At 49.1% G+C, this 27,701-nt stretch overlaps 1 protein-coding gene across 5 annotated transcripts in view; it reads left to right on the top strand.

The window, feature by feature from the left end:
• The window catches only part of LOC144944041 (MAP/microtubule affinity-regulating kinase 3-like), a 53,546-nt gene extending 26,579 nt beyond the window's left edge, over nucleotides 1–26,967 (top strand). For 2 of the 5 annotated variants that reach the window (XM_078872065.1, XM_078872062.1), the window contains 10 exons: nucleotides 424–523; nucleotides 943–1,055; nucleotides 3,714–3,864; nucleotides 9,071–9,276; nucleotides 10,674–10,765; nucleotides 11,591–11,794; nucleotides 13,962–14,243; nucleotides 18,286–18,312; nucleotides 19,010–19,054; nucleotides 19,722–26,967. In XM_078872065.1, the coding sequence (XP_078728191.1) occupies nucleotides 424–523; nucleotides 943–1,055; nucleotides 3,714–3,864; nucleotides 9,071–9,276; nucleotides 10,674–10,765; nucleotides 11,591–11,794; nucleotides 13,962–14,243; nucleotides 18,286–18,312; nucleotides 19,010–19,054; nucleotides 19,722–20,103 (1,602 nt within the window). In that variant the 3' untranslated portion in view covers nucleotides 20,104–26,967. The remainder of the gene's footprint in view (nucleotides 1–423; nucleotides 524–942; nucleotides 1,056–3,713; nucleotides 3,865–9,070; nucleotides 9,277–10,673; nucleotides 10,766–11,590; nucleotides 11,795–13,961; nucleotides 14,244–18,285; nucleotides 18,313–19,009; nucleotides 19,055–19,721) is intronic. The other 3 variants (XM_078872063.1, XM_078872066.1, XM_078872064.1) reach the window with 3 other exon arrangements.
• Nucleotides 26,968–27,701: the final 734 nt, after the last annotated feature.

Here is a 27,701-nt window from a genome sequence, read left to right as displayed (position 1 = left end):
AGTGTGAAATAAGTTATACATACATGTTACATGCTAGTAATGGCAGCATAGCCTGGCACCCATAGATTAACTTAGAGCCCTTACACTTTATTATCACCCATGGAAAACAGCTAGAACCAAGGCCTGTACGGACGTTATCTAAGGCACTTCACTTTGACAGGAGTCATAGAGTGACACGGTCTATAAGTTGTCTGTACTGTTGTCATTGTTTTTTTTAATATTTTTTTTGTAACAAAACAAGAACCCAGTGTATAAGGCATAGACTACATGGGGGGAGTGGGGGGCTGTGGGGGGGGGGGGGGGCTGTGGGGGGTATGATAACTCCACGGACTGAGGCCCGGCCTCAATACTCCTGGGTCCATAAATGGGGAGAAGATTGGGTTCATTGCCCCGTCATTGTGCTTTTGCCTTTTCTTTCTTCAGCAAATCATGAAGGACCGCTGGATGAACGTGGGCCATGAGGATGACGAGCTGAAGCCGTACTTGGAGCCCTCGCTCGACATCGGTGACACGAAGCGGATAGGCAAGTCTCCCCCCCCCCCCCCCCCCCATCGGCAGCGCAACCGCCAAGGTCACCGTCGCCAACTCCGCTTCAGAGTGGAAAGTCGCCAAATTAACCTAAAAATAAATCGCTAGATGGCACTCGATGGATCATATAGTCATCGCAATTTGTCACTGCTAGACAATTTGCCAAGTGTTAAAACGTAGTGAACTGATGCAGGTTACTTAATACATGCTTGGAATTGCTCCTAAAGCTGTCCTTGTGCCAAAAAACTCGTAAGATAATTTTGTCGCTCAGGAAATCCAAAGGTTGGCAAAAATTAGTGACAAAATATCAGAATTTGGCAACACTTTACACTGCCCACCGTGTAACCTCTGCGCGGCCCGAACGCCCCCTAATAACCCCTGCGCCGTTGAGAGAACCACTCTTGGTCTCCGCAGATTTCATGGTGGGAATGGGCTTCGCGCGGGAAAAGATCACCAAGTCGCTCTCGGAGATGAAGTACGATGACATCACGGCCACGTATCTGCTCCTGGGACGCAAGCAGGAAATGGTGAGGATTGACCCAACCGGCCTTCGCCTACCCTTGCTCGCTCGCATGCTCACACTCGCACTCGTACCCATGCCCGCACACACTCGCGCACACATGCACACTCGCGCACACACGCACATGGACTCCCACACATGCTCCCATAGACAAAAGTCCCCCGTATAGTCCTGATAGACCGTAGAAGGCCGGCACGGCATACGAGGGGGTGGGTGGCCAGCAATCATGCCTGGTCCACACACTCCCAAACATACTCGCACGCACACACTCGTATGCAAATGCTCTCCCGCGCTCGCCTGAAAATGCGCACACACACCTGTTGGCATTTTCACTGCCACCTGCTCGTCACTTCTTGGTGATGTAGAAGTTGATTTCGTTATTGTTTTCATGCTCCCATTTATATTGCAATTGTGCTGTTGGCATCATATGAGATGAAGATGTTTACATTTTTAAACCTTGTAGCGAGGATTGTTCAACTCCCTTCTGCCAGTAAACGAACTCAAGAGAGAGTGCCCGAACAGGCCTGCTTATCTACACTCGGTGAAACACTTTTATTGGCCCTGCAAAGAGTTTCTGTCGCATGGCAATCCCACCAAAACATTTATAAGAACTGGAGATAATGCACGCAACTCGCTGCATTCATTTGGCCTGCTGGCTACGCTTTAGAGTGAGCGTCTGCGAGTTCAAATCTTGGTTGGGTTTTTGACTTGGCTCATCATCCCTCTGGAGTTGATTAAATTAATGCTCCTTTGTGGGGAGGTCAACCGTGGGATTCCTGTGCATTGCCTAGCGCATGTCATAGGAATGTGGAATTTACCCAACCAGCTGAGGTTTGTGAACAAAATATGAGCACCGCTTAAATTCTCATATGAGCAGGAAATCACTTTGACTTTTGACTACTCGTGAGAACGCTGCTTGTCTCGGGCGGCTGATGCCCAGATTTTAATTCGCGATCCTAGCAGTTCCGGCTCGGTGCTCTGATAGAGGTTTCCCTCGCTTTACACGGGTTTGGTTTGTGCCATTTCCCAGTAAATGCGGCCAATCTTTTTCTACCCAAACTTACCTCTGCTGTGTGGTTTAAATTCACTTACATGGAGTTATGCGGTCGGTGCTTGGGACGGCACTGCGTGTGTGTCCTGTACTGTACACGCTACACGGCAGGCAGCTGTGTCGTGAAGTTTCGCTTTGTCCGCGCCCTGTTGTTTGAACGCATCTACCGCGTAAAGCGAGGCTAAACGCGTGCGTCCATTATGAAGCCACCCCCAAGCCACCTTTGCCATCTCCATGGAAAACACGATGCAAGTTTTTAGATTTGTGTAGCGTCGAACTGCAGCGGTATCTCAAAACGCCGCCGTGGTGGTGTAGAGGTTGTTTGCGTAGTCTGACCCGCGTCCGCGCGTGCGCGCGCGCGCACACACGCCCAGTACTTTGGTAGGTGCAAAGTTTGTCTTGGCTGTGTATGTTGAACCTTGTGGGGGAGCAGTTGTGTAGTGGTTGGTGCATTCCGCTCTGAACCTGGCGACCCGAGTTCGATTTCCGCTCACGATCAATAACGGTGGGGAATATACATGATAATTGTTATATGATATAAGTTTTAGTTCCACCTATAGTTAAGAAATCAGATTGTCTCATCATAAAAGTGAGTAGGCCTATGGACATTGATTGCAAGATGAGATTTAAATATGTGTACGTTTGAAGAATTCATAAACACGTCGTAGCTGTGACGTACAGTTAAACTGTAACTCCGTGTTGTGGCCTCAACCGTGCAATAATGTTATATTAGTATCTTATTGTTCTTTAAATAGGTTGTACTTTTATTTCCAGTCCTGTTCTACTTCTGACAAAATCACGTTGCCCTCCTAGTTCCCGTTGTAACGGAATGCTTCCCTTTCCATTCTACATTGTGTCCTTAATGTAACGTTGGCGTCTATACCATGCCCCCTGAAAATGTTAAAACAATTGCAATTAAAATTTCATAATCTCGCTCTGGAAAGCTCAAAAACTGAACGGTGTGCAATGCAATGCGAACTCGCGCATAAACCTTTGATCAGCACGGTTGGCTATGTACAGTACGAAAAAAGTTAAACGTTCATATAACATACATCTAAAACGTCACGCAGTCGCAGTCCCAGTTGGGTGCTGCATTCTAACGACTGCAGTGTTGCATTGCACGTTTCAAAATGGGCTCGTGATTTTTTTGTGGTTCTGTGATGTTTATTAACCTTCTTAATTAAAAAAATATCATTACAAGGTGCAAAATGGGTTTTAATGTGCTCTAAATGGAAATAACTCCACTTTGTTAAAACTAATATATATATGTTACTGGGGACACCCCTAACCTGAATTACCCTGGTATTTCAAGGACACTACTTCTAGTTCTCCCAAATTAATGCAGTTTTTGCTTCTGGTTATGTTAATGAACCCCATAGCTTTCAGTTGTAGTTAATGTTAATGAAAGGCGTAGTTTTCAGTTGTAGTTAACGTAAATGAAATGCATAGCTCTTGATACTAGTTATTGTTAATGAACTCGATAGCTCTCCTTTCCGGTCAACGTCAATAAAGTGCATGGCCTGCGGCTCTTTGTTTTTAACAAAAAAAATAAACACGCGGCCTTCCGGTTAATCGGTTAACGGCGGCGGTGATAACGCCGGTTCTCCCGCGCAGGGCGACGGCAGCGAGTCGGGCAGCACGCAGTCGCTCTCCATGAAGCCACGCGCCAGCAGCGACGTGCACAACGGCAGCTCGGGCTCGGCGGCGGCGGCGCACGGCAAGGTGCAGCGCAGCTCGTCAGCCGCGCAGAAGCAGCACCGCCACGGTGAGAGGGGGTGGGGGGCGGGGGCGGCGTGACCGCCAACGTCCGCCGCGCTGCTAGTGGCGCCGGCGGCGTAAGAAGAAACGAACGGGAATAATGTTTGGCACGTGTGTATGACGTCGTTCGGCCGTATCCAGTGACGTAGTGTGGCCGGCATGTACCCATTCCCGGGCACCATCACCGAAAGCGGGGTAATGTCACGCTTGTGTACATCCTCGTGAGAGGTGGTGGCTGTTTGGGGAGGCTTTCAACCAGCAGTGGATTGACGATGGCTGGTGGTGATGGTGTACATGTGCAACCACTTTCAATGACATGCTCATTGTTGGCATGTGCCCGGCCTACAGCGCAATCGGCAGAAGAAATTATCTGATTAGTGTTACACATTTCCAGCGCTTTCTGTCAGTCCGCTGCTGGATGAGGGCCTCCTGATGCCAGATCATGGGGGTTATTTGGCCCCCATGTTGGTCAGTGTGGGTTATTGAAGGGGGACCTCGGCACCTGTCCAGATATAATTCACCATTGATGTTAGCCGTGGCCAGGAATCAAACACCGGTATCCCGGTTCATCGCACGATGACACTGAGCACTGTGCCACTGCTCCCAGTTTGGGAGATGTTCCGTTTTAGTTTTGTGACTGTTGAGGCAGGAGTTATTTTTATATGTTTGTAGGTCAGAGACCTGGATTTTAACAAGCAAATAGAAAATAAGCTTCTGGCCTTTGGGTACAGGTGCATGAAACAGATACTGAGGGATTCAGTTGCAGAGTAGGGTATGCAGCTATGGAAGCTTCAAGTTTATTTTGATTAACCAGATGATGCATCTTATTTTCGAGGGTAACCTGGGTCAAAAAGCAAAAACAACCTACTATAAAATATTCATCTGGCTTTAAAGGTCAAGGGCATACGTCAGATGCTAGGTATTGTAATCTCTTGTCATTCTTCTTGACCATTTCGATTTAAAGCTTTCGTGACTGCAGGGATTCATCTTCTTGGTTCTTTCGGTAAAGTCACGTAGAAGGGAAGTAATTAAATAATAAAAATAAAACATAATGAAATAAAATAATAATACAAATAAAACATAATAAAATAAAATAATTATTTTATTTTATTATGTTTTATTTTTATTATTTTATTACTTCCCTTCTACGTGACTTTACCGAAAGAACCAAGAAGACTTTTTGACCATGTTGATTTTGACAGTTTATCAAATTGTGCTGGGGAGGGATGGTCCAGGTGAATCATTCTGTGATCCACCAACCCTTGGCTCAATAGCACTGGAACGCAGGCATATCCCACCGCACCTATCTCGAAAGGCCACTTGCAAACCGGTCTGAAGAATGAATAATAATCTGCAGTCTGTCACAAAGAATGTGGAGTGGTGATTGTATTATTTATCTATTTTTTGTTGATTTTATTTGTTGACGTGGGTTAGAAAACATTCTGCCACCGGCTATATTACAAGAATGTAATATGTCCCGTGCAGGGAGCTTGGTGAAAAAAAAATAACAAAGTTACAGCAAATAAATCATAATGTTGCAGACTATCGCAAATTTGGTAGGGGGTGTTTGTGCCTTCCAGTGCCTTGCAGTGACCTGGCCTCCGGGGTTTCTTGTCAACAGAATCTTTACAGGAAGTTGTTACTCCTCCCCTGACTGTTGTTGTTCTTACTCTTATCTCGGCTACTAGCTGTGGCCACTCGTCCAAAGGACAGGTTCACTTCGCTTGAGCACGTAGTAGACTTTAGCATGGCCACTGCTGGGACCCTGGCACAGTGTAGCGGATAGCGGCACGCTGGACTTGCAATCCAGAGGTCGCCCGTCTCCCAGCCGGCAGTTTAAACAATGGTGTTAAACAACTGCTTCAGGTTTCTTAAATCTCCCCACTTCCTACCCCCATCTGTCCACCCAGCTGTGTCAATTCTTGCACCACAGTTAGTCGATCGGCAGGGTCGCGTGCAGCGGGGTAAAGTGTGTGGGAGTTACCACCTCTTCCAAGTGAGAGTTGAAGAGTAGGCCAAGTATGATATGGAGCTCTCTTGAACGATAGCCCTTCCGTAGGTAATGCTGCGAGCCAGCAAATTTCAGGGCTGCACCTTTACCTTTTACTGCCGGATGAAGGCCTCCCCCTACGGTCAGTGTGGGTTGGTGGAGGTGGAAGGTCAGGTCCAACATCGGTTCAGATATCAATCGGCGATCATGTTCGCTGTGGCTGGGAATTTTCTTCGTCTCTTGTTGAGTCAGTTGTGTAGTGTGCTAGCTACTGCTCTCCCTCTGCACCTTCAGCGTGAACAACGGTCAACTAAACACGTTCCTTCGGAGTGGGCAGGTAGGAACTTGGTTGGACAGCGGTGGGTGTGGGTGGGTACGCCGGAAATGGAAGTAATCATCGAGATGACGAATCAAAAAGCAATTAGTTCGGTTTCGATTTCGATTCCTCTATACACGACAGACAAATAATCCCTGGTGGGCAGTGTGGAACCTGTTGTTCCTACCTGTAATATACTTTGTGTACCTTGTGTCTTCGGTATCATTTAAAAAATGGGGTATTCATTGTTAAAAGTCTCTGGATTAAAAGATTCAACCGAGAACTGTTTCTGGTGATAATATTGCAGTAATATGTAGTAATTTTTTTTAAACTCACCCGAGAGGATGACCACTAATAACACTATGTAACACAATTTTTGTTCCTGGGTAGTAAGTGTTATTTCGTAATTGCTTATGCCTAAAAAGTATAGAAAATTCCTATTCCCCACAAACTTTGCTTTTGTGATCAGGACAGTGATCATTTGAAATTTACCTATTTTCTATGAGAAAACGGGCAAATTTGTGTCTTTTCGTTCACATCAAGTCAGAAAAAAACAACATTTGAATCAAAATTAACATGTATTTATACTAAAGTAATACAAAAATTACTACAAAAGATTTATAAATGAGGCGTTTTGCAAGATTTACGATTATACTGTAAATCGCTTTCACGAATCAGCCCCCAAATGTTGTCTCCCATGTTCTCGTCATACTATCCTTGGTAGCGGCGTTCAAAGTCCAGTATATCCTGGTGGAAGCGCTCGCCTTGCTCCTCCGAGTACGCTCCCATGTTCTCCTTGAATTTATCAAGATGAGCATCAAGGATATGGACTTTGAGGGACATCCTACAGCCCATTGTGCCGAAGTTCTTCACCAGAGTCTCAACCAGCTCCACATAGTTTTCGGCCTTGTGATTGCCCAGGAAGCCACGAACCACTGCGGCAAAGCTGTTCCAAGCCGCTTTCTCCTTACTAGTGAGCTTCTTGGAGAATTCATTGCACTCCAGGATCTTCTTTATCTGTGGTCCGACGAAGACACCGGCTTTGACCTTTGCCTCAGACAGCTTAGGGAAGAAGTCTTGAAGGTACTTGAAGGCTGCCGACTCCTTATCTACAGCTCTGACAAATTGTTTCATAAGGCCTAATTTGATGTGCAGTATTGTTCCTCCCCACAGAGAACTCGGTCCGCTGTGGCCAGTTCCGCCTGTGTCTAAATCTTTTGTAGTAATTTTTGTATTACTTTAGTATGAATACATGTAAATTTGTATTCATATGTTGTTTTTTTCTGACTTGATGTGAACGAAAAGACACAAATTCGCCCGTTTTCTCATTGAAAAATAGGTGAATTTCAAAATATCACTGTCCTGGTCACAAAAGCAAAGTTTGTGGGGAATAATATCCATTTTCTGCACTTTTGAGGCATAAGCAATTAGGAAATAACACTTACTACCCAGAAACAAAAAAAATTGTTACACAGTGTAATTAGGTGGAGTGGTGAAGTTCATTTAATGGGTAGGCATGAGGTGGATTGTGGCATCACAGGATTTTAAGGCACGGTGACAGTTTGGAGAGGCCTTCATCATATAGTGGATTTTATCAAAGCTCGTTATGATGATGGCATGGGGAGGACTACGTCCAGCAGTGGATACAACACTGGCTGATGATGATTGTTGTTTCATTGATCTAAACTATGTAACTCCCTCCCACAGCCAATCACGGATTGTACATCACATCTTTATCTTACAACTTTATCCTTATTCGTTTTGTAATGTCGCCCTTATTCTCTCTTTCAAAGCATTTTGTGCTGTTGCTGCACTATTTTCCTTTTACAACGTGCATCGTCTTCCTCGTGCAAGGGAGAGGCTCAGTGAAACTCTTGATTTTATTATCGAGATAGAGGAGCGGGAATCGTCGCGAAAATTTCATGTCCTTTGCGCTGAGTGGGTTCCTCTTAATAATGGACTTTGTTCAAGGAGGCTCTGTTGAATTACTACCCCCGCCCCCGCCCCTTCTCAAGGGACGCCTTGTCTGGTTTATGACGGCGGTGGTTTGAGGAGGAGCGTGGTAGTTTGAGCGAGGCGCCAGCTCACAGTAGGGTGCTCTTACAAGGCGTGTCATGGGATCGTTTACGATCACAAGGCACTGGAGTTGTCTGTGTGTGCGTGCGCGAGCGTGGAGAAATGGTGGCACAGTGGTTAGCGCACTGCGATTGATTCTCGCTCATGGCCGTCATCAGCGACAGTTATTTGAACTGTTCCTGGACCCCCCCCCCCCCTAGGTCGATTTAGTGTTAAGTGAGTATCTGGTGTGATGTGTATACATCACCACTAGGGAAACAAAGGTGGCCAGGAGTGGTGCTAGCCATGCCAAACCACAACACTTGCCCCAACAGTCTGTTAAGGCTATAAGGGGATCTCCAGTTCTTTTTGTTTTTGTCCGAGGGAATGGCTGTGCAGTGGTTTGCACACTGCGCTACAAACACAGTGACTTTGGTTACATTTTCATTCACCGCTAACATAAGTGGCAAGTGTATAAATGGTACATCACAATTAGTAAAACGGAAGCTTGCGTGTGGTGGGGTAAAGTGTGGGTATTGTCATCCCTTCTAGGAGGGCAGGCCATTCTGGAAGAGCAGGCCATGGATACTCTAAATGCATGTTTTGTAATGTTGAGGGAGAAACCGGAAGACCCGGATAAAAATGCAAGCGACCGCGGGGAGAACGTTCCGCTAATGGTGGCGTGAGCGAGCTATTGCAGGGCTGCACCTGTACATGAACCCTCCCTGAGCCTATCCTCCTACGCAAGTAGATCTCGGAGGGTGGGCGGGGGGGGGGAAACTCCTTCGCTGGTTTCCAACCTTAAGCGGTGGTGGCGATGACGACGGCCTTCCTCCTCTGCGTGTCCCACAGCAGGCGGCCCGTCCTCCGTCCCGGCGTATGGAAAGCGCCCGTCCACCGCCGGCAACGACGGTGACGACAGTCGCAAGGCAGGCGGCGGCGGCTCCTCGGGGAAGGCGGAGCGGACACCGCCCAGCCCGGCGACGGTGTTCGACCCGTCCAACGCAGGCCGTTTGGAGAACCCTCCGCGGAAAAAGGGCTCCACACCGTCATCGTCTGTAAGCGCTCCCGGCAACGCGCCGTCGGGTTTCCCGCGGTCGCCGTGCTGCGTAGCCCTAAAGACGGGTTACCGGGTTGTGCCGCCCATTGTTCGGCGTCGTTTGCTCATCGTTAAACAACGTATAGCGCATTGTGAAAACGTATAGTGCGCGCGCAATTGAACTTGAAAGGACGTTTCGGTGGCGTCGGAGAACGAATTAAAGAAGGAGAAAAAGTCCATGAAGTTTTCTGACAGAAGGACGACACCGCCGATGTGTGGCGCTTTGAGAGCGGAGTGGGAGAGTGAAGTTTAGACGATAGAGAAGTGACGTTCGCATCGTCTGGTTCGAGACACGACACAGGGCTTGAGAAGGAGAAGGATGATGAGGACGCCTCTTCAGGCAGATCGGAGGTTGCGCGATGGGACGTAGAATGAGACGGCAGATGCTAAATACGCCGTTTGACCCAGCATGTGTGTGCGCTTGGTAACAGAAGACAGCGGCTTTGTGTAGCACGCCTTGTTGCACTGGAAGCGAGTGGAGTCGATGGAGAAGCTCTGGAAAGGGGTGTTTGTAGTGCCGAGCACTGTGCGGACGAGGCGCTATAGATATTTGATGGATAGACAAGATGTCCGACGTTTCGCTTTCAGTATTTGAGGAAGCTCCCAGCAGGTGCAGAAAAACGTCGGACCTCGTGCCGCAACATCCCAAAAGTGCATTGGAGAGATTTGCCGTTGGTTTACCCAGGAAAGTGTCGCCGCGCCTCGAAACGAATAATTATTATCAAGAAGGTCCGGCTCCACTGGCATTGTATGGCATGCGGACAGACCCTGAAGTACGTTTGAGAGAAAATAAATTAAGGGATAATAACTCAGAGCTCCGCACAGATATATTCAAGAATCTGTTGTTTTACCGCTGTTGTGTGCTGCCACCTCGCAGCCCAAGCCTATGACATCTGGTTAACCCAAGCGCTAACCAGGCACCACAACCTCCCAGATTAACTTCCGAGATCCCAAATGATTGGACGCATTCAGGGCGATCGGGTCCGAGACGGCGAGATACGGACGGGGCACTCTTATAAAGCACCGTCAGCCGGGTTGGGTTTCACTTTACCGCTTACACCGTGCACCAGAGCATCCGCCAGAGGTCATTGAGCCAATTGTCAGCTGTAATTCACATTAAGCCCTGGGCTCTGGAGAGCGACGCATACAGCAGGACTCTCTCTCTCTGTCTCTCGTGCGCGCTTTGCCGACTGTGGTACGTCACGTCACCTAGCGGTATCGTCGGAACTGCTGACACGCACGCACGTGCACGCATGCGCGCGCATGTCGCGTGTCGCAACCGACCACCGCGGCGGGTGCCTTGGCGAGATAGCACGCGGCTCCTGACGCCGTATTGCCTCGTGCGCACCGTTGCAGAACAACGCGGCTTCAGGGTGGCGCTCGCAACGCAACCCGTATGAACCTTTGGACCAGACCGCGTCCTCGATACAGAACGGGAAGGAGAACAGGTGAGTTTCCGCGGGGGGGGGGGGGGGGGGGGCGTCGCTTGTGCCGCGTCGCGCCTCCCTCTGGCTTGTGTAGTCTTGCGCCAGCGGTGCATTCGAACAATTGCCTTTAAATATGTACACGTGCTCGTTTGTACATGTTTAAATGCGCGGATATGCGCAGTGCGTCTTGACGTGTGTGCGTATGTGCACTCGCGGCTGCGGTAACGATGCAAGAGGACGTTATGCAGGTGTGTTTCCCCGCAGAGTTGCAGGGACGAGTTGTAAGTAATATAAGTTGTGCGGAAATTGCCTACTGCATTGCCATAGGCTGTTTTCCACTGATGGGAAGGGGTATGCAGAGACACTCTTCACTGCTTTGGAAGTAAGCTGTAGAATTGGCATTGTACACAGCAGGTGAAACTGAGCATTTGCCAAAGGCACGATTGTGCCACGTTTTTACCAAAATTAGGAGTACTTCAGCCAACATGTGCAGCATTGACTCGCCTATGGCTGTTAAAGTGCGCAAATAAATTTTCAGGTTTTCACGAGTTGGTTAAATCTCTGCATCCCCTTGCCCATCATGTCGTGTTCCTATTTTATAATTTTTAAGGCTTTCAGCATAACCCACTTACCCCTCCTGCAGCAGCTGACTCTCCGCAGCCATCCCTTGCGTCCATTGCCTTTTAATCCACATCTCACGTGACCCACGACTCACCAACCCCCCCTGACCCCCCCCCACCCCCCCCCCACCCCCCCCATGTGTGTTTCATGTCCCTGCTCCCACCGCGACTCGCACCGTTCATCCTCGCTGCTAAAAAACAAATCCCGCCGCTTGCTTGGGCACAGCGCGCCCGAGTCTCCGCAGCATCGCGGTGGCGGGGCCTCCTCTGTCGTGGCCGCCTCTTCCACCACCACCTCCTCCTCCTCCTCGCCTGCCGCCGGCGCCCCCTTACCGACGGTCGTGTCCGCGCGCACGCGCCACCAAAAGTCCTTGTCCTCGTCGGAGCACCCGGGCACACTCTCGGAGGTGTCCGACTCGCTGTACTCCACGTAAGCGATCATCGCCATCCCATCGCGCCGCCCTTCCCCCACCCCACTGCCCTTGCTCCTCTTGCGCACCGCGCTCCCCTCGCACGCTTGTGAGAACCGGGCGGCAATTGCCAAGCAGTCGCAATCCATTGAATCGAAAACGACCGTGATTGTTGAGGTTGCTCACTAATACACGGGTCAATTGGTGCACGTGCGATTGGACTGTTTACGACCAGCGCAGATTTTGCGCAGACGATATATTGTTAGGTCTTGCAAACTCCAGTCCTCGTGAACCGCGTTCACCAATCTCTCCTATAAATCGAGATCTCTCCTCCGGATTTCATATACTGAGAAGCAGGTGGCGCATTTACGCGCCGCGCAAGCCCCCGGCGATCGTCGAACACGCCACGTGTGACGTAGAGAACGCGCGTTCTCCTGAAGGGATCTCAGAGGAGTTAGCTCTGACCTCCGCCGCCGCGGGCCGTTCTCCGACACGAAGGCTCTGTGTCACATGATATGATGCCGATACCAAAATTGGGATGAAACTGGGAAAAATTACGAAAAAAATACGTCGAAATTAAATGGGACGCATTGTGGTTGGTTGCAAGCAATGGATTTTTAGGAAGCTCTTTTTCAGGCTAATGGGATGAACGAAATGGAACACGAGACGGGTCATCCCCTGGACCGAGAAAGAGAGTACAGATGAGACCGGATAAAGAACCTGTTCTCGATCATCGATCTTAAATCGTTTATTTAAATATCGTCACTCAGCTGGAGGGGAGGGAATGTTGTTTCACGCTTTTTGCTTAGTCCCTCCCCCAGCCATAGCTGTGACTCCCATCTGGCTGCTCTGTAGAATCCTTCGCTTGCAGCACAGCCTTGTGGGAATTGTCGGAACCGGTTAAATTGACGCAATCGAAACAACGAAAATTATTATCTGGCAGATAACGCACCGAGGCCAGTGCATGCCGCCCGGCTGTCCCAACACGAGTCTTCACACCTCATCATTAATACCGATGACAACGGACTTGAATGTCACGGTCAAGCGGGCACGCAACATTAGCACGACATGTATGAGAGTAATGTCACTCTCATACATTTTAATGCATCAACGCAGCGATGCTACCCGTGTGCTACACGGTGGCTTTGCTTGACTATAACGTAAAAATCTTTTGTTTCTCGTTACGAGAGCTCAAAATGCCTGCCCGGCGTACATAGCCGAGGTGCGTACGTATAGGAGCTGTTTGGATTAACCCTTGCTTCCTCCTTTTTAAAGCTTCTTGGATAGTCGCTACTAACCAAAAATTAACCCCTTTCAAATCATTAGTGGTTCTCCACAGCAGAGACAGAGCGACGGTATCGGCTCGTGCGTCAGCGCTGAACGGATATTTACAATGCAGATGGATTCTTGCAAGCGTGAGAGATGGCAACGGCTCGTGTAGGGAGCCTCCCAGCAGTAGATTAACCATGATGCATCGATGTATTCATCGATTGAAATTGATCCTCGCGCTCAAGACTAACGCGTTAAATCGTGCGGGCAAGAACCGATTACAATTTGCGCAAATTTTTATGATCAATCTTTGAGCACCTGAATTGTGGCAATCCGTCAGATCGCTCAGGAGGGGGGGGGGGGGGGAGAGTGGCGCAATCGTAACGTCCCGAGTCATCGGCCACTCCTGCATGAAAACGAACCTCAATGTGGCATCGGGTACGTGGTAAAGTGTGCTTCTGGACGCTATAGAAGCAGAACATGCTGGCATCAGACTCGCTAATGCTGAAACACGTGCCGTACGAAAAATCTAATCTTGAGGCCGTATATTTATACTTTCATCAACATTGCTGAGTAAAGGCACAAAATGCCACGCCGCCAGCAATAAACAGCACAATTGAATGTGTGTGATAGAAAAGAGTCGATACTTTTCTCGAATTGAGCAAGCTCATGAGAGATTGGGCAAACAGGTGATGGGAGTGGAATCTAAAGTGGAGACGTGCGAGAGAAGAATCTTGTGACCTTCAGTATGGTGAGTGCGTGAGTGGGGGTCAGTGTGTGTGTGTGTGAGTGAGTGCTGGTGCTGCTTGCTGTTATTTTGTTGTCTTCGCTGGCGTTATCGTTTTTATTATTTTCACGTTTTCTTCCTCCCCCTCCCAAACCCACCCACCAACCCCATTCTTCCCGCGGCACCGGCAGGGCGGCACAGAGCGGACGTGCTTCGCCGTCATCGCACAGCGTGAGTGCTGGCGGCGCCGGCGACAACCGGAACTACTTTCCGCGCGGCATGGCCACGCGCAGCACCTTCCATGGCGGGCAGGTGCGCGACCGGCGCACCACCACCGGCAATGCCAACGCTGGCGGCGCCGCAGAGCCCGGCGACGGCACCGGTGGCCTCTCCCGTGCCACGCGTGACGGCGCTCGGGGAAGCAGTGCCTCCGGCAACATGTTCTCCCGTTTGACGGCGCGGCTCAGCCGCAGGTGAGTGTGTGCGTCTGTGCTTGTGTGTGTGTAGCCAACACCTTAAAGTGCACATAGCCTGGCACAAGCGCCGTGGTGACGTCGCCGCCACTTAGTGACGAATGGTGGTGGTTGTTGTGGCCAACGCCAGGGATGATTATCTGTTCCGGTCCTGGGCCTCCCCTAGGTCGACTCAAATGAGTACCTGGTGTGGTGTGTTAAATAAACATCGCCACTGGGGGGACAAAGGCAGCCGGGCATGGTGTTGGCCTCCCAACCCCTCGTGTACCGTGCCGGTCCTTCATAGGTGCTCGTTAACAGCACTTGCCCTGACAGTCTGTTAAGGCTATACGTGAGGGCTTTTTGGCTTTGTCTGGCGGTCACAGTTGCTGGTACCACAGTGGCAAGATGTTAACTACCTCGCCTGGTATGGAGGAGGTTGTGGGTTCGATCCCGACCCTGATGCCTGTATATTTGGAGTCTGCATGTTCTCCCAATGGTCGTGTGGATTTTTCTCTGGGTCCTCCAGTTTTTGAGAATCAACATGCGTTTAGAATATTTGGCTAATATAAATTTCCACGTGATCATAAGCCACTTCGTTGATCTATTATTTGTGGGCAGCTTCTAAAAAAGAGCTATACTGCGCAGTGGGCCTTACCTGGTAAAATACAATAAATGGGTTAGTTTTAGTTTGCTCGCTAACGAAACAAGCATGCCCCAAAAGGCTGAAAATACTGTGGGGAGCTTTTTTCTGTCGTTGTTGGTTTGCTTGTGTGCTTTTAATTGTATTTGTGACAATGCAAAAGTAATTTTTTTCTGAAATGGATGAAAATTTGCGTCGGAGTAAGTATTCCAAGTACAGTTGGTTCCTGCTTTTACAACCCTGACCCTATTTTCCCACAGACAGTAGAAACAGGAGAAACATCACTTGCTGATGTGTTTTTCCCTTTGTCAATCATATTTAATAGGGTGTAATAGGTCAAAATTCCGAAAAAAAATTGAGAATTACAAAAGTTCCACGCCAAGTCACATCGAAAACCAAACTGACTGTTCAAACCTGTTCGGAGTCATGTCAGAAGATCCGTCGTAAATCAAGTATCTGCGTCGTAAATGTACCCATGGTGGCATATTAACGTTGTAAATGTTTATCGTCGTATATCGGAACGTCATAAACCAGAGACCGCATGTATCTGCTTGTTGTTAATCAGCCGCATTTTAAAACAGTTATTGTATTAATATCTTGTGTAAAGTGCTGTGAAACACCCTAGCATGATGGACGCTCTATCAAAAACGATTTATTAATGATGTCGCCGAACGATGAAAACTCTCGTTCAATTACTACGTTGGTCTTCCTTTGCTTCGCACCGTGAATGTTTTGGTGATCTTCCAGAATCCCCGACAGTGGTGACAAGCGTCGGGGTGTTTACTCCAAAATGCTCGAGGTTGACCTCTTGTGGCTCTGAGCGCTGAGATGGAACGTGGGTCTCAGCAGCCGCCTGCGTTTAAACCGGAGACTTTCATAAAGACATCGTAGACTCTCGCAGAGATTCGTATACACGTGCAGACAATGTTGTGATTAAGCCAGGTCCCAAGCGTAGTGAGTCGACCAATGATTTTGCACGCGGTAGAAAACCCATCACGGTAAATTAAGTTCTGTTGCTTAATTTGGCTATACATATGAATATGGCTGTCATGGACGGGCAATCATATGAGTGTGCTGCCCTCTACTGTACAGACTAGAGGTCACTTCAAGAGACGTCACAGGTAGCTCTGCACTATGCACGTAGGCGAGTTACTGCTCTGCGAGAGTTCCGAATGGAGACTTTGTCTCGTGATGCGATGCCAATAAAGCAATCGGGATAACATTGGAGGTGGGTAGGGGTGGGAACATTCTTTAGGCATTATGTTAATGATGGGCAACTCCTCGTTAGGCTAGGCAAGTGCATGCAGTTGAAATAAATTAGTAATACACACAGGAGGGAATATTCTGGGTGATTTGGTCATTGACGTATATTCACTTATATTGGCAATATTAATTGGCACCACCTAATTTTTGCCACCTTAGGTGCTTCCAAATTTTGCTTTTGCCCAGTGACTCGTTTGGATGTGTGAAACGAGTTTTAGGTGTTTGGGTGGGCTCTGCTTGCCTGTTTATTTGAACAAACCTCGATGTCCATATTTCACCTAATGGGTCGAGGTTGCCCGTGCAATCATCTAGGCATGCAACAATTAATTCATCGATCAAAATAGATCCTTACGCTTAGTTTACATGGTACATGCATCAAATCTTGCGTGAGAATTAGTCTTACAGTTAAGGCAAACGAATGTAGGTGGCGTGATAATATTACATATTGGCTAATGGAGAGTGCAACACTGTACAACACAAGACATAAACAATGAAAAAAACACAAATGAGATCAATTTAATCTTGAATTGTTGCTCCGAGTTACGACACAATATTCCAGTTATAATAATGATGCCAGTGATTCGCCCAGAAATGCCTCACTGAGTCTCAAGATTTATTTCTCAGAAGGGCCCTGCGGTACATTGGGATGTTTGGCCAATTCCATGAATGACAGTGACTTTGTGTGTAAGGCAAGCCCCACCACTGTGTATACAAGGAGTTGCACTGGGCACTGCCATCTCCTCACCACACCGTGTATTTCCGATGACGGTTCAATTACAGTAGTGGCAGGGGGGGTGGGTGGTGTGGATTGCTACAAGCGTGCGATGGACTGCGAGCAGCTTTACGCTTTTGGATTTTTAAAAGTTTGTGCGTTTTCACCGCAGGACTTTTTATATCGGACGTGCGCACGTTGCTTCATCGACTTGACTGCTTTCTGTTTCCACTGCTACTACCAGCAAAGTATATGAGCCGAGTGGGATGGAAAAATTCCGCTTGCTTTGCGAATGGCCTTTACATGCTAAGCGGAAGCGATGTTTCACAAAGAGTAACGTACGAACCCAATTTATGTTTACAGACAGTGTTAGAAATTTATTTGCCATTTTATATACCGGTTGAGGAGGTTAAAATTCAACTAGTTTATTTACCAGGTACAGCCCACCAAGCTATTAGATTCGTTTCAGAGGCGATCTGAGAATACTTGATAGCTCATCAAAGTGGGTTGTCATACGTGGGAATTTATAGTAGCAGCCAAACAATGTTTGTGCATTTTTCTAAATGTGGAGAGGAAAAAACTGGAGGACCTGGAGAAAAATCCACGCCACCACCATGGGGAGAGTTAGAAATCACATGAACTCCCAAGTATTCCGAAGGCATCATCAGTGTCGAACCCAGGGCTTCCTGCGTACCAGGCAAGGGAGATGACTTTGCGGCAGCAGGTTCACTCGCCCCTGATCTCCCGTCCCTCCGATGTTAATAAACTGGAATAAAAATACCATCACGTGACCTGGCCCAGAAACAAACGTGGATCATTGCATTGGCTGTGACGAAAATCTTCGTTTTACCTGAGTAACCGCTTTCGGTTGAAGGGGGTGGGGTCAATTGTCAACAGACTGTTGCAATGTGGAATTTTATTGTAGGAGTGCGGAAGTTCAACCTCCCTCTGGCTTAGGGCTGTAAATATTAAGTGGTGAGCACCGCCGCCGACACTCATTTGAGCAGGAAATCATTTTTTTCTTGTTGACTTTGGTCAAGGGTTGAAAATAGTGTGTGACCGCTGCTAGCCGTGCCCCAGTTTTTTCTGCCGCTCGATTTAAATGTGTGGCGTTTAGGAGGCCACGCGGTTGGAAGGCATAACACAGGCATTTTCAATCAATCATTCATTCATCCGTGCTATAAGTGCACTTGCATCTCCTTAATCACCCATTTCGCCCGCCGCCTCGCCCACCACGCTACTTGACAACACTCGAAGAAGGACCGCTTGGCCCCGTTGACTCAATCAAGTGACATCAACATTTGTTATGCTGTGTATACCTGAACCACATGCTCATTTACCCAAGCTTAAAAGTAATTAAAGTCAAACGTTTATCGTTTACATGCCATCTCACAATTTTCTTCCTTTTTGTTTTGCTTTCTTTTTATTTATTTATTTGGCTGTAGAAATCTGTCTATCCGATTTACCAGAAGGTAGGCCGAGTGCACCATTATTCATTTTTCATGTCGGTCTCTCCATAACCCCCAACGCATCCGTTTCCAGCTCGCCACACTAACCCCAACCTCTCCTTGCGCTGCGCGTGGCTCGTTGTTGTGATTGGTTGCACGGTGTGCCCCCACGGTGTGCCCATGCGGTGTTGCCCCCGCGATATGTACCCCCCGTGGTGTGCCGTGCTTTTCCTGCATGGGGACAAAGCGCACGGTGGCCGAGCCTTGCTTTGTTGGGCATTCTGCTCCTCCCCGTGTCACAACGACGCCTGTGTTATCTCCTCCCCCCCCCTCTCCCCACGCCAATGCGATGGTCCTTCCCGTCGTCGTGTCTTCTCCTACGAGAGCCCTCGTCCATTTTCCGTCTGTGCGCGAAAATGGGGCCCGGTTTTGTTTGGCGCAGCACGAGGCCGAGCATCGCTAACGCTACGGTGTGGTTAACGGTGTGGTTAACGGTGTGGATAACGGTGCAGTTAACGGTGCGGTTAACGTTGCGGTTAACGGTGTGGTATCCTCGGTGGCCTCGTTTCAACCCCGGGAAAGGGCCCGTAGCTGCACTGTCTTGTCGACTCTGCTGCCACGTTGTCTTGGTGTCTGGCTCTCTCCGTGTGACCTGTGAATGGCACCTTCGTCCGCCACGCCGTGTCTAATCTGCTGCTCCGTGTCTCTTGTGTCCCTGGAGGGCTGTCAACGAGGTGGAGAAGAACGGCAGGCTCGAGGGACCCAGGTGAGTTGACATTGAAATCCCCCAGCTGACGTTCTTGTCCTGCACTGTCCTGCTCCCTGCTGCGCAAATAGCGGTGGCCGGGGTGGCTCAGGTCAGAGCAGTGAGGCGACGCCGTTGAGATCCTGGAGTTGTGAATCCACGTCACTGCCGCCTCTGATTAAAAGCTGAGCTCGCAAGTGTCGCGATAGTTGATGGGTCGCAGCCCACCCTTCAATGACTACGCGGGAAAAAAAAGTCACGTTGAATGCGGTTTCGTACTTAATTGGGCTAAATTCCAGCTCTTAGAATAAAAATGATCAGTTTGACTGTCATCCAACGAACATTGATCTGCTTGCAGTAGGGGAGGGTGGTAAAGTGCTGACCCCTACTCTGTTAGCCAGACATCACTTGAAGAGTTTCTCAGAGGTATCTCGTTAACTAACAGCTTCTGTGGACATTTCTCCGTGGCAAAGTTGTTGCACTGCTCGGTGGAGTTCCAACTGGATTATTGGTCCCATGACTTGGCACTAACTCGAATAAAATTGTGGAAAAAGACAAAAAAAATTGGAAAAACTCACCGACTTCCAGACTAATTGACCCATGTTACCCCCCTGCCTCTGGCCCACTCTCCTACTGCCCCTCCTCCCACTTTGCCCGCTCCTCCTCCCTCCTTCTCCCGCACCGCCAGCGGTGGCGGTAGCCGGACGCCGTTTGCTGAGCCGCGGGAGGAGATCCCGCGCGATCCCAAGCCCCGCGCGCTGCGCTTCACGTGGAGCATGAAGACGACGAGCTCGATGGACGCGCGCGAGATGATGCGCGAGATCCGCAAGGTGCTGGACGCCAACCGGTGCGACTGCGAGGTGCGCGAGCCCTTCCTGCTCTACTGCATGCACGGCGACGATCATGGAAGTGGCGGCGGTGGCGTCGGCAGTGACCTCGTCTGCTGGGAGATGGAGGTGTGCAAGCTCCCGCGCCTCTCGCTCAACGGCGTGCGCTTCAAGCGCATCTCGGGCAGCTCCATCGCTTTCAAGAACATCGCTTCCAAGATCTCCAATGAGCTCAAGCTCTAGCCGACGGCCCCGGGAGATGATGCGAGTGCCACCCCGCCTCCTCCACCCCCCCCCACCCTACCGCCCCCCCACCTCTCGTTGTCTTCCCCGTCTCCCCACCACAACCTTCTTATCTTCCCCCCCCCCCCAAATGCTCTGCCCAACCCTCCGCCGTCAACAGCCCTCGCCGTCCCTTCTCTCGTGAAATTTTCTCTCCGTGGTTGGTAATGTCACTCGAGCCTTGGACTCGGATGTTGGCGTTTGGTGCACTCCAGATATGATTTTGTTTTAGTCCTTCAGGGTACTGTGTAACCGCGTCTTCAGCCCGCTGGACGCCACCGCCGCCTCTGCTACCTGGATTCCGGGGCTTATTTCACGTCCGTGGAAGTGAGCTTTAATTTCGTGGTGATGCTTGAAGTGCTGGAGAGCGGGTATGTGTGTACAGGAGCTGCGCGTGTGTGCGCCCCACATCTCGTGGCGGTGATGATAGTGATGGTGGTGGTGATGATGATATACATTTCTGCTTTGTCATTTGCTCACCCTCCCGAAGTGACGTCGTCTTCACGTGTGCGGCGAATCCGACGGCGGCAGCCCTGTCCCCCCCGTTGCTTGCGCGCGGGCAGCTTTGCATGAAACGGTGACTCTTGTGGCTGTTGGTCAAAAAAATGCGTTCCCCCACTCCCGTCTCACCGCCCCGGTTGCTCCCCACCCCCCCCCTTCAACAGACCCACCGAGCTAAGCGTTTGACCATCTCCCTATTTGCCGTTGTACAGCGTCGCCCTTCTGCCAAAATGCGTTGCTCTCGGCCGGGCTTGGTTTCTCTTCACGTACGGTGTGGCGGGCGTCCCAGCGGGCGGGCTTCGTGGCCACACTGTGGGCAGCTCTCAAACGGGGGGGGGGGGGGGAGGGGTTTGTTATTTTACGTTTTGGGTTTTTAGTATTCGTTTGTTTCACGCAACGAAAGGGCACATCGATGTTGGGCTTGAGCTGCTGACGCGTGACCACAGATCATCACGGTGGAGGTGGAGCGAAAACACGGGACGGAGTGCAGAGGCTCGGTTTTGCTAAATACATAGATTAGGAGCAGAGAAAAAATTGAATATTTTGGGTACATTTTGTAATGGAAATAGGCCTGAATTGTTTACTGCTCTGAGCCTTGCTCTCTCTCTCTCTCACTTGTAATTGTATAGCTTGCTACAAATCCAAGTGAATGTTGATTTTATACGCTGTAAGAATGAACTTTGGAGGTAAAAAAAATTATAAAAAATAAATATTTTGTAAGGGGGATAATTAATTTATGGCTGTGTAGCATACAGAATATAATTTTTCGTTGTCTGGTTATTTTTTTCTTTGTTCACGTTGGGGCTGCCTTAGTCTGTTGGGGTTTCTTTATATATTTCAACACTATCTGGTGTGTAGCACCACGCACAGTTGATTCGAGTAATGTATATTATTTAGGCCAGTTTGTTTGGAAGCTTTCTTTTTAATGAACACTGGCGAATAATTGTGCTTGATTAATGCTATGATCGTACGTATTTAGGTGTCATTTGGTTGGCATATCTATTTTCTCGGTAGCAAACGTGCTCCACAGACTGCACAGTTTGGTTTTGTTTTATTTCCTTAATGTTCATCGCAAACCGACGTTGATATACTGTAAATAAAGATGTGTGATGTAATGAATTGGGTGAACGTGATATTAACGGTACTGTTCTCTTCACCGCTCGTGTTTGATTCCAACCGACAATTAAAATAAAAAGTATTTCAGATATATACCGTGATATTTTAACAAGACTTACTTGGAAATGTACGCGCTCAGTGTTGTTCTTGTTGAGAGTGAAGGGGCCCCTCGACCCCCCTGGGTCGCACTGGCCCAGCGCGTGGCAACTCGAAACGCTCCCCAACGATAACCACAGCATTAATCCTGTCTCACCGTCAGATTTTGTGTTTTTTTTGTGTTCCTTTCCTCCCAATCGTGCGCAGCATAAATATTGACTCGCGACGGCGTGTTCTTTCCAGGCGCGAGCGCTTGCGGCGCGTGACCGGCCGCACGGGTTATTTGTCACCGCGACCGGTTTGACCGTTTTTTTTTTGTTCATCTCATCGTTGGGGGGCCGCACTTTTCGTGGGACGGGGGGTTTTCCTTTTTCCGACGTCAGACCCTGTCGACCGACGCGGGTTTGCGGTGTGGGTTGCATGGAAAAAACTTTGTCTTAAATCGGAGCGGCGGTGCAACCACCCCTCCCAATCCCACCCCCACCGTGACGGAGGTCAGCAGTCACGCCGCTGCACGGGCGCACGTTTGCTTTGCCGTGCGGTTGTGTGACGACGAAAAGGCATTTTGGGGATTGGGGGAAGCCCTTCTTTTATCAGCGTCCTGCATCGTGTGGCATCGACGTTAACGGCTTGACACCCCTCCTGCTCGCTTAACGAATGGCTGCGTTGGCAGCGGGGTGTGCAGACAGGTGGGGAATGCAACTCGACACTTTCAGCGTTAGTGCTGCGCTCGTAGCAAAGGTGAAAAGGCAGAACAAAAATAAAATGTAGAAAGGCGTTGGTGGAGGTGTGAACGCCATGATCAGCTTTGGCCGTGCCGACTTGACTAGGCAAGCTAAGATGAGGTGATGTTTTGGGAATGGCTACTCTTTAAAAAGGGCCATTGCTTGAAATGTTAATCTCTTTTCTTTTCTCGTTCAATTTATCCCTTCTACAATAATTGATCGCAATGTTCTTTCTCCCCAATCCCATGGCAACTGCATCCTTTGACCATGCAGAGTTGATTCTTAAGCACACTCCTTCTCAACCGACAGTGGGCGGTGCATTTGAGCCCTGTTGGTGACCGTGCGTTGTCGGTTGTCTCTGGTTTGTGATAAACCCTCGTGAAATATTACAGGACACACTGTGCGATGGGCATATTCAATACCCACTATGACGGCCGCTCCCGTCCATAGCAGGGTTGGGGAACCCGTGACTTCATTTTTATCCGACTCAAAAGATATTTGTCAGAATTTGCATCTTGGTCGTCAGTTAATTTCGGAACTGACGTGACACCGACACTGTTGGTGATCGCAGAGCGGGTTGCGGGCCTCGTATTGGTGCATTTCGGTGAAGGTGGGGCCTCGCAATTTTTTCACGTTGCCACTGGGGTAAAACGCGAGCGTACGTTAACGCACGTGGTTTGCGTGTGTTTGCCTGCCAAAGGGAATTTTGAAGTCCTGTTCGGCACCCTCGATAAGGAAACGGTTTCCCTCCCCACCCCTACTCTGTTAAAGATTTGGTTGCAGTGCGGCAGGCCCTATGGCAATGCCATCGCTGGAACGGCAGACGTCATTGTGGTTATTAACTCAATTCCGCGTTCCTGCATGTTGGAAGCTCCTACATTTGGCATTTCTAGGATATGTTCTAAATCAGTAAGTAGACTTTTAACTTAACACCACTGGCTGAAAATGTCGATGCCCATTGTATTCTTCCTCTTGTTGTTTCCGCGTGATCGTTGTCTTTCAGATACTTAGAATCACTTGCCACAATCATCGTGCCCAACATTACAAAACGTAGCCAAGGAAAGTCTGTATTATGCTGTAAAATACCAAAGTCCGTTGAGTTTGTTGGCAGACTTTGCGGTCAGTCCAGCGGTCGGAAGCGGTGTATTAAATGCCAAGGCTGTGACCTTTCACATTTTCATAATGAACATTTACTTATTCTTTGAAATGGGAATTCTAACCGTCGCTACCTTTGTTACCCAAGTGCCCTTCACAAAAAGTGTGGATCTCTCTTTCCTTCCCCTGGTGGCTCTTGCCAAAAGTTAGGTGGAATTCTCGTGCCGTTATTCGACGAAGAAATCATTTTTAATTCGAAATCAATATTTTTTTTCTTGAAAACTAATTGTTCAAATACATGCGTTGCAATCAAAATGGTTCCTTTCTAACACCGGCTTCCACTAAAATACGTCCGGAAAAGTTTTCATGCGAGAAAATATTATTTAAGGGATTATGTGACCTTTGCATCAAAAAAGCTTTACTGTAATTCGACATTTTCTTTTCACTTACGATATCTTTTTTTTTTGCAACTGGTCACATAGTCGTGGTTATTCGCATTCACATTTTGTTTAGGAAACCTCGCTGCTAATGAGACCCCAAAGGTCTTAAACCAGTACTGAGAGTGCTCGATTAAACAAACGCTGCTGGATAATGTTGGTCTGGAAAGCCGCTGGCCGAGTTCTGTTCATATCTGTTCATATCTGCTACCCACAATGCCCCTCGCCACAATGCAGATATTGAGTTGGCATTAAAACGTGAACAATTCGACTGACAAACGGTTCGCGTAATTGTAGAAATCGATTAACTTTAAGAGTAAATGCGCATTGAAACTTTATCGGATTACGCATTGGGTAGGTAGGTAGCCCGCCACGGAACTCGCGTTGCCCCCAGAATGTCGCTAAATTCCGTCTCGTACCGTACTCACGCAACGGCAAGTTTCGCGAGCTTAGCGCCCGTTTCCATTGCGCTCTTGCGTCCGGGCGGGCACCGCTCACCTGCGCATACACGCACACGCGCCTGCAGTGGAAACAGCTTATGACAATCCGACTATTTCTAGGCGGCCCGTGTTTGTACAGAAAGCTCGCCACAAAGTCTGCCACGTGGTCGCGTAGCTACCCTTGATCCCCAACCCCCCACCGCCGCCCGCCGGGTACGCGTGCGTCGTCCTTGTCGTTTACTTGTTCGAGACACCCGCGCACACTGAGTTGGAACGCTTAAACCGTGAGAGCAACGAGATGAGATTTGTCTTTTTTTTTAACGAAACGGGAATCTATCCACGAGCGAGAGAAATTCTAGTGCGTCAAGTGCCTGCAAACGTTTGCTGAAGGATCGGCTGGGCTCACTCGGTGTGGGTGCTGTGTGCCTAATTATGAGGTCCCCTCCCCCCCCCCCCCGGAGCCAGTGGCCTGAAAATTGCTTATCGGTACCACCGGGGGGAGTCGGGGTGGGGGGGGCGGCGAATGCCACCAATGATTGTTGTTGACGCGTGTTATCGCTGGTTCAGAAATACATATGGATAGCAAGGTCTGGTGGTGATTGCGTCTTATGAGAAAATGTCACAAAAGGATACCACGGCGTGCTCAGCAGAGACAATACTGCACGGACGTCACGGCGCGCAACGGGTGTGCTCACAAACGGGCGAGAAGCAACAACTCCCATCTTGCCTCTTGCATGCATGTCATGTGACCACTACATTGCGTCTACAGTTCCATGCAGGGGCATGCACGTGAGCAGCGGGGGGTGTGCGTTGCGATGTTCGATTCGCGTCCAGGCGGCAACCGCTTTCTCCCGTTGCGATTGTGTGGGGGTTTCCTCGTGGCTTTCAGAAAGTGGCCGGTTTTGAGCATATCGTTTTGGAACGGAAGAAGCGAACGCGATTATGAACCGTCTGACATGTGAGAACAAATGGGAAGTGTGTCTATGAAATGGAAGGTTTTTTTGCTGATGGTGGACACCGCCCATCCATGGTGGACAGTACTGTACTGGCAGCATTTGCCACCCCAGGTGGTACAGAACAACCTCCTTTCGTGACCCTTCTACATTTGTCTGTGGAATACTTTCTCCTACCCAGAACGTGCTCCCAACAGCAGCGGAAGCGTCACCCTGTGTTGTCTCATCGCGGGCCCCATTCCCTGCTGTCTTTTGTCTTTGCTGTCTGCTGTTGTTGTTCACCGCTGTCTGCTGTTGTTGTTCACCGCCGCCTGTCCCGTCTTGCCTGTCCTCCACCCTGGATCATGAATGCTGCTTTTTCCCCATTTGCCTTAAGAGAAGCACCTACTTCCCACACACACACACACGGGGCACTTTTTTTGGCGGTCGTCGATTTTGTAAGAATATCGTAACGGCGCGCGAACTGGGTTGGCACAGGGAGATGTTTGTTTTGTTATTCTGACCGGAGAGCATCGTTTGTCTCGGCGGCAATCGTTGAAAAGCGTTCTGGCAACGGGCCCCGATTGCTGCTTGGGTTGGTGAAGAGAGGGATAAAAACACCAAGTGAACTTTGTTTTGCAAGAATAATGGTACTAATACAGTTATGCAATTATATTTAGGAAATAATAAAGTTGAACCATCGTTGGTGATTACAGATTTTTAACAAATGTACGTGAAGTTCTCAGAATCCCCGTAGCCGGACGATGTTGTTGCCGACAGATCGACGTGACTGAACTCCGAAACTTCTCCCGAGACTTAATCCTCGATTCGCGTGCCATTTCTTATAATAACAACAATAATAATCATGATCTCACAATCGCTACGTTTATATGGAGGTTGCTTAAATGCCTCTGCAATCCAAAGCACCTTATATCACATTTCATCTCAACCATTCGATGGGTACCCCCCCCCCCCTCCGTGCCAGCTATCCATGTGCGGACAAGGAGACGGAGCACCAACCGACAAGCGGGTACTCGTCACACTTCCACAATTAGGTTTCCTAAACACAAAAGTTAAAAAAAGTTTAAATGTCCCTTTGCCAGCCTGTGAATCGCGCCCACGTGATTTTGACACATTCACTCGTCGGCGCACAAAACGACCTCGCGGGTTTCCTCCACCCGGACTGCCCATGTCAACTCGCAGCTGAACGCCCAGGATGGGTGATGCAAAGTTCCCTCTTCGGGATGTGGTGGTGGTTGGTTGGTTGTGGTTGTTGATGAGTACGGCCCGGTCCGTCTGCCTGTCGTGTCTGTTGCATGCGTCTTGTCGGCGCGCAGGGCAGCGGTCGCGTTTGTGCGCGATGTTGAGGTCTGCCGTGTTGGTTGGTGACTGCGTAAAAGGGGGTCTGGCTTCGGTTCGAGGGTTCAATCCGCCAGTTTTTGTATGACTTGGTGCTTTTATAAAGGACTTTGTTAAACCTGTGGTTCGTACGTTGCTCTGTGCTTTTTACTGAACACACTGTTTTCGTGTTTTTGTTCTTCTCCTTTGTTTTGTTTATCCACCCCATGTTTTTTGGGATGGGAGTTTCAGGTTTTGTGAATTAAAAACGGTATCCAACGCTGACCCAACCCGGCTTGCGATGTCGTGAGTTTCTGTAGCGCGAGTGTTAGAAACAACAACAACTAGCGTGAGTGGCATGGCACGATGTGTGTGCCTCGGTGGGGTTCATCATGGCCGGGGTCACTGCACTGAGCTGCCAGCCCGCTTATTGAGAGCCCAGGGTTCGAATCCAGGTGTCGGGCTGTATTGGCGAGGATTAGAAAAAATAAAACACGCAAGTGAGGTGGTCCGATTAGGTTCGGGGTTGGGGCTGTTCACAATATCTGGACCACAAAAACTTAAGCTATATCACCCCACTAATGAGGTCGTGGGTTTTGAATCCGAGTTGGAGTTTCCTGCGATGAAACTGTATCCTCATGTAAGCAGTTGATTGTCAGCCCGGTGACCACTGATTGAGCAAGAATCAACACGTTACTTGGCATTGTTACTTTAATTCGGCATGTTCCCAGCTGTAAAGGTGAATGCTGCTGTACTCGGCTGCCATGCAAATGAACGTGTCTAAACAGCGGGGCGCGCGAGAATGTTCCACACCACCTCGTGCAGTTACGAAGAGGCTCACGAGGGAGATGACATTGTCAATGTGAAGTCTGTTCTACC

Source organism: Lampetra fluviatilis, chromosome 33, assembly GCF_964198595.1.
Source record: "Lampetra fluviatilis chromosome 33, kcLamFluv1.1, whole genome shotgun sequence".
Taxonomy (NCBI): domain Eukaryota; kingdom Metazoa; phylum Chordata; class Hyperoartia; order Petromyzontiformes; family Petromyzontidae; genus Lampetra; species Lampetra fluviatilis.
Note: the sequence above shows the minus strand (reverse complement) of the source record. Positions and strands in the feature narration are given on the sequence as shown.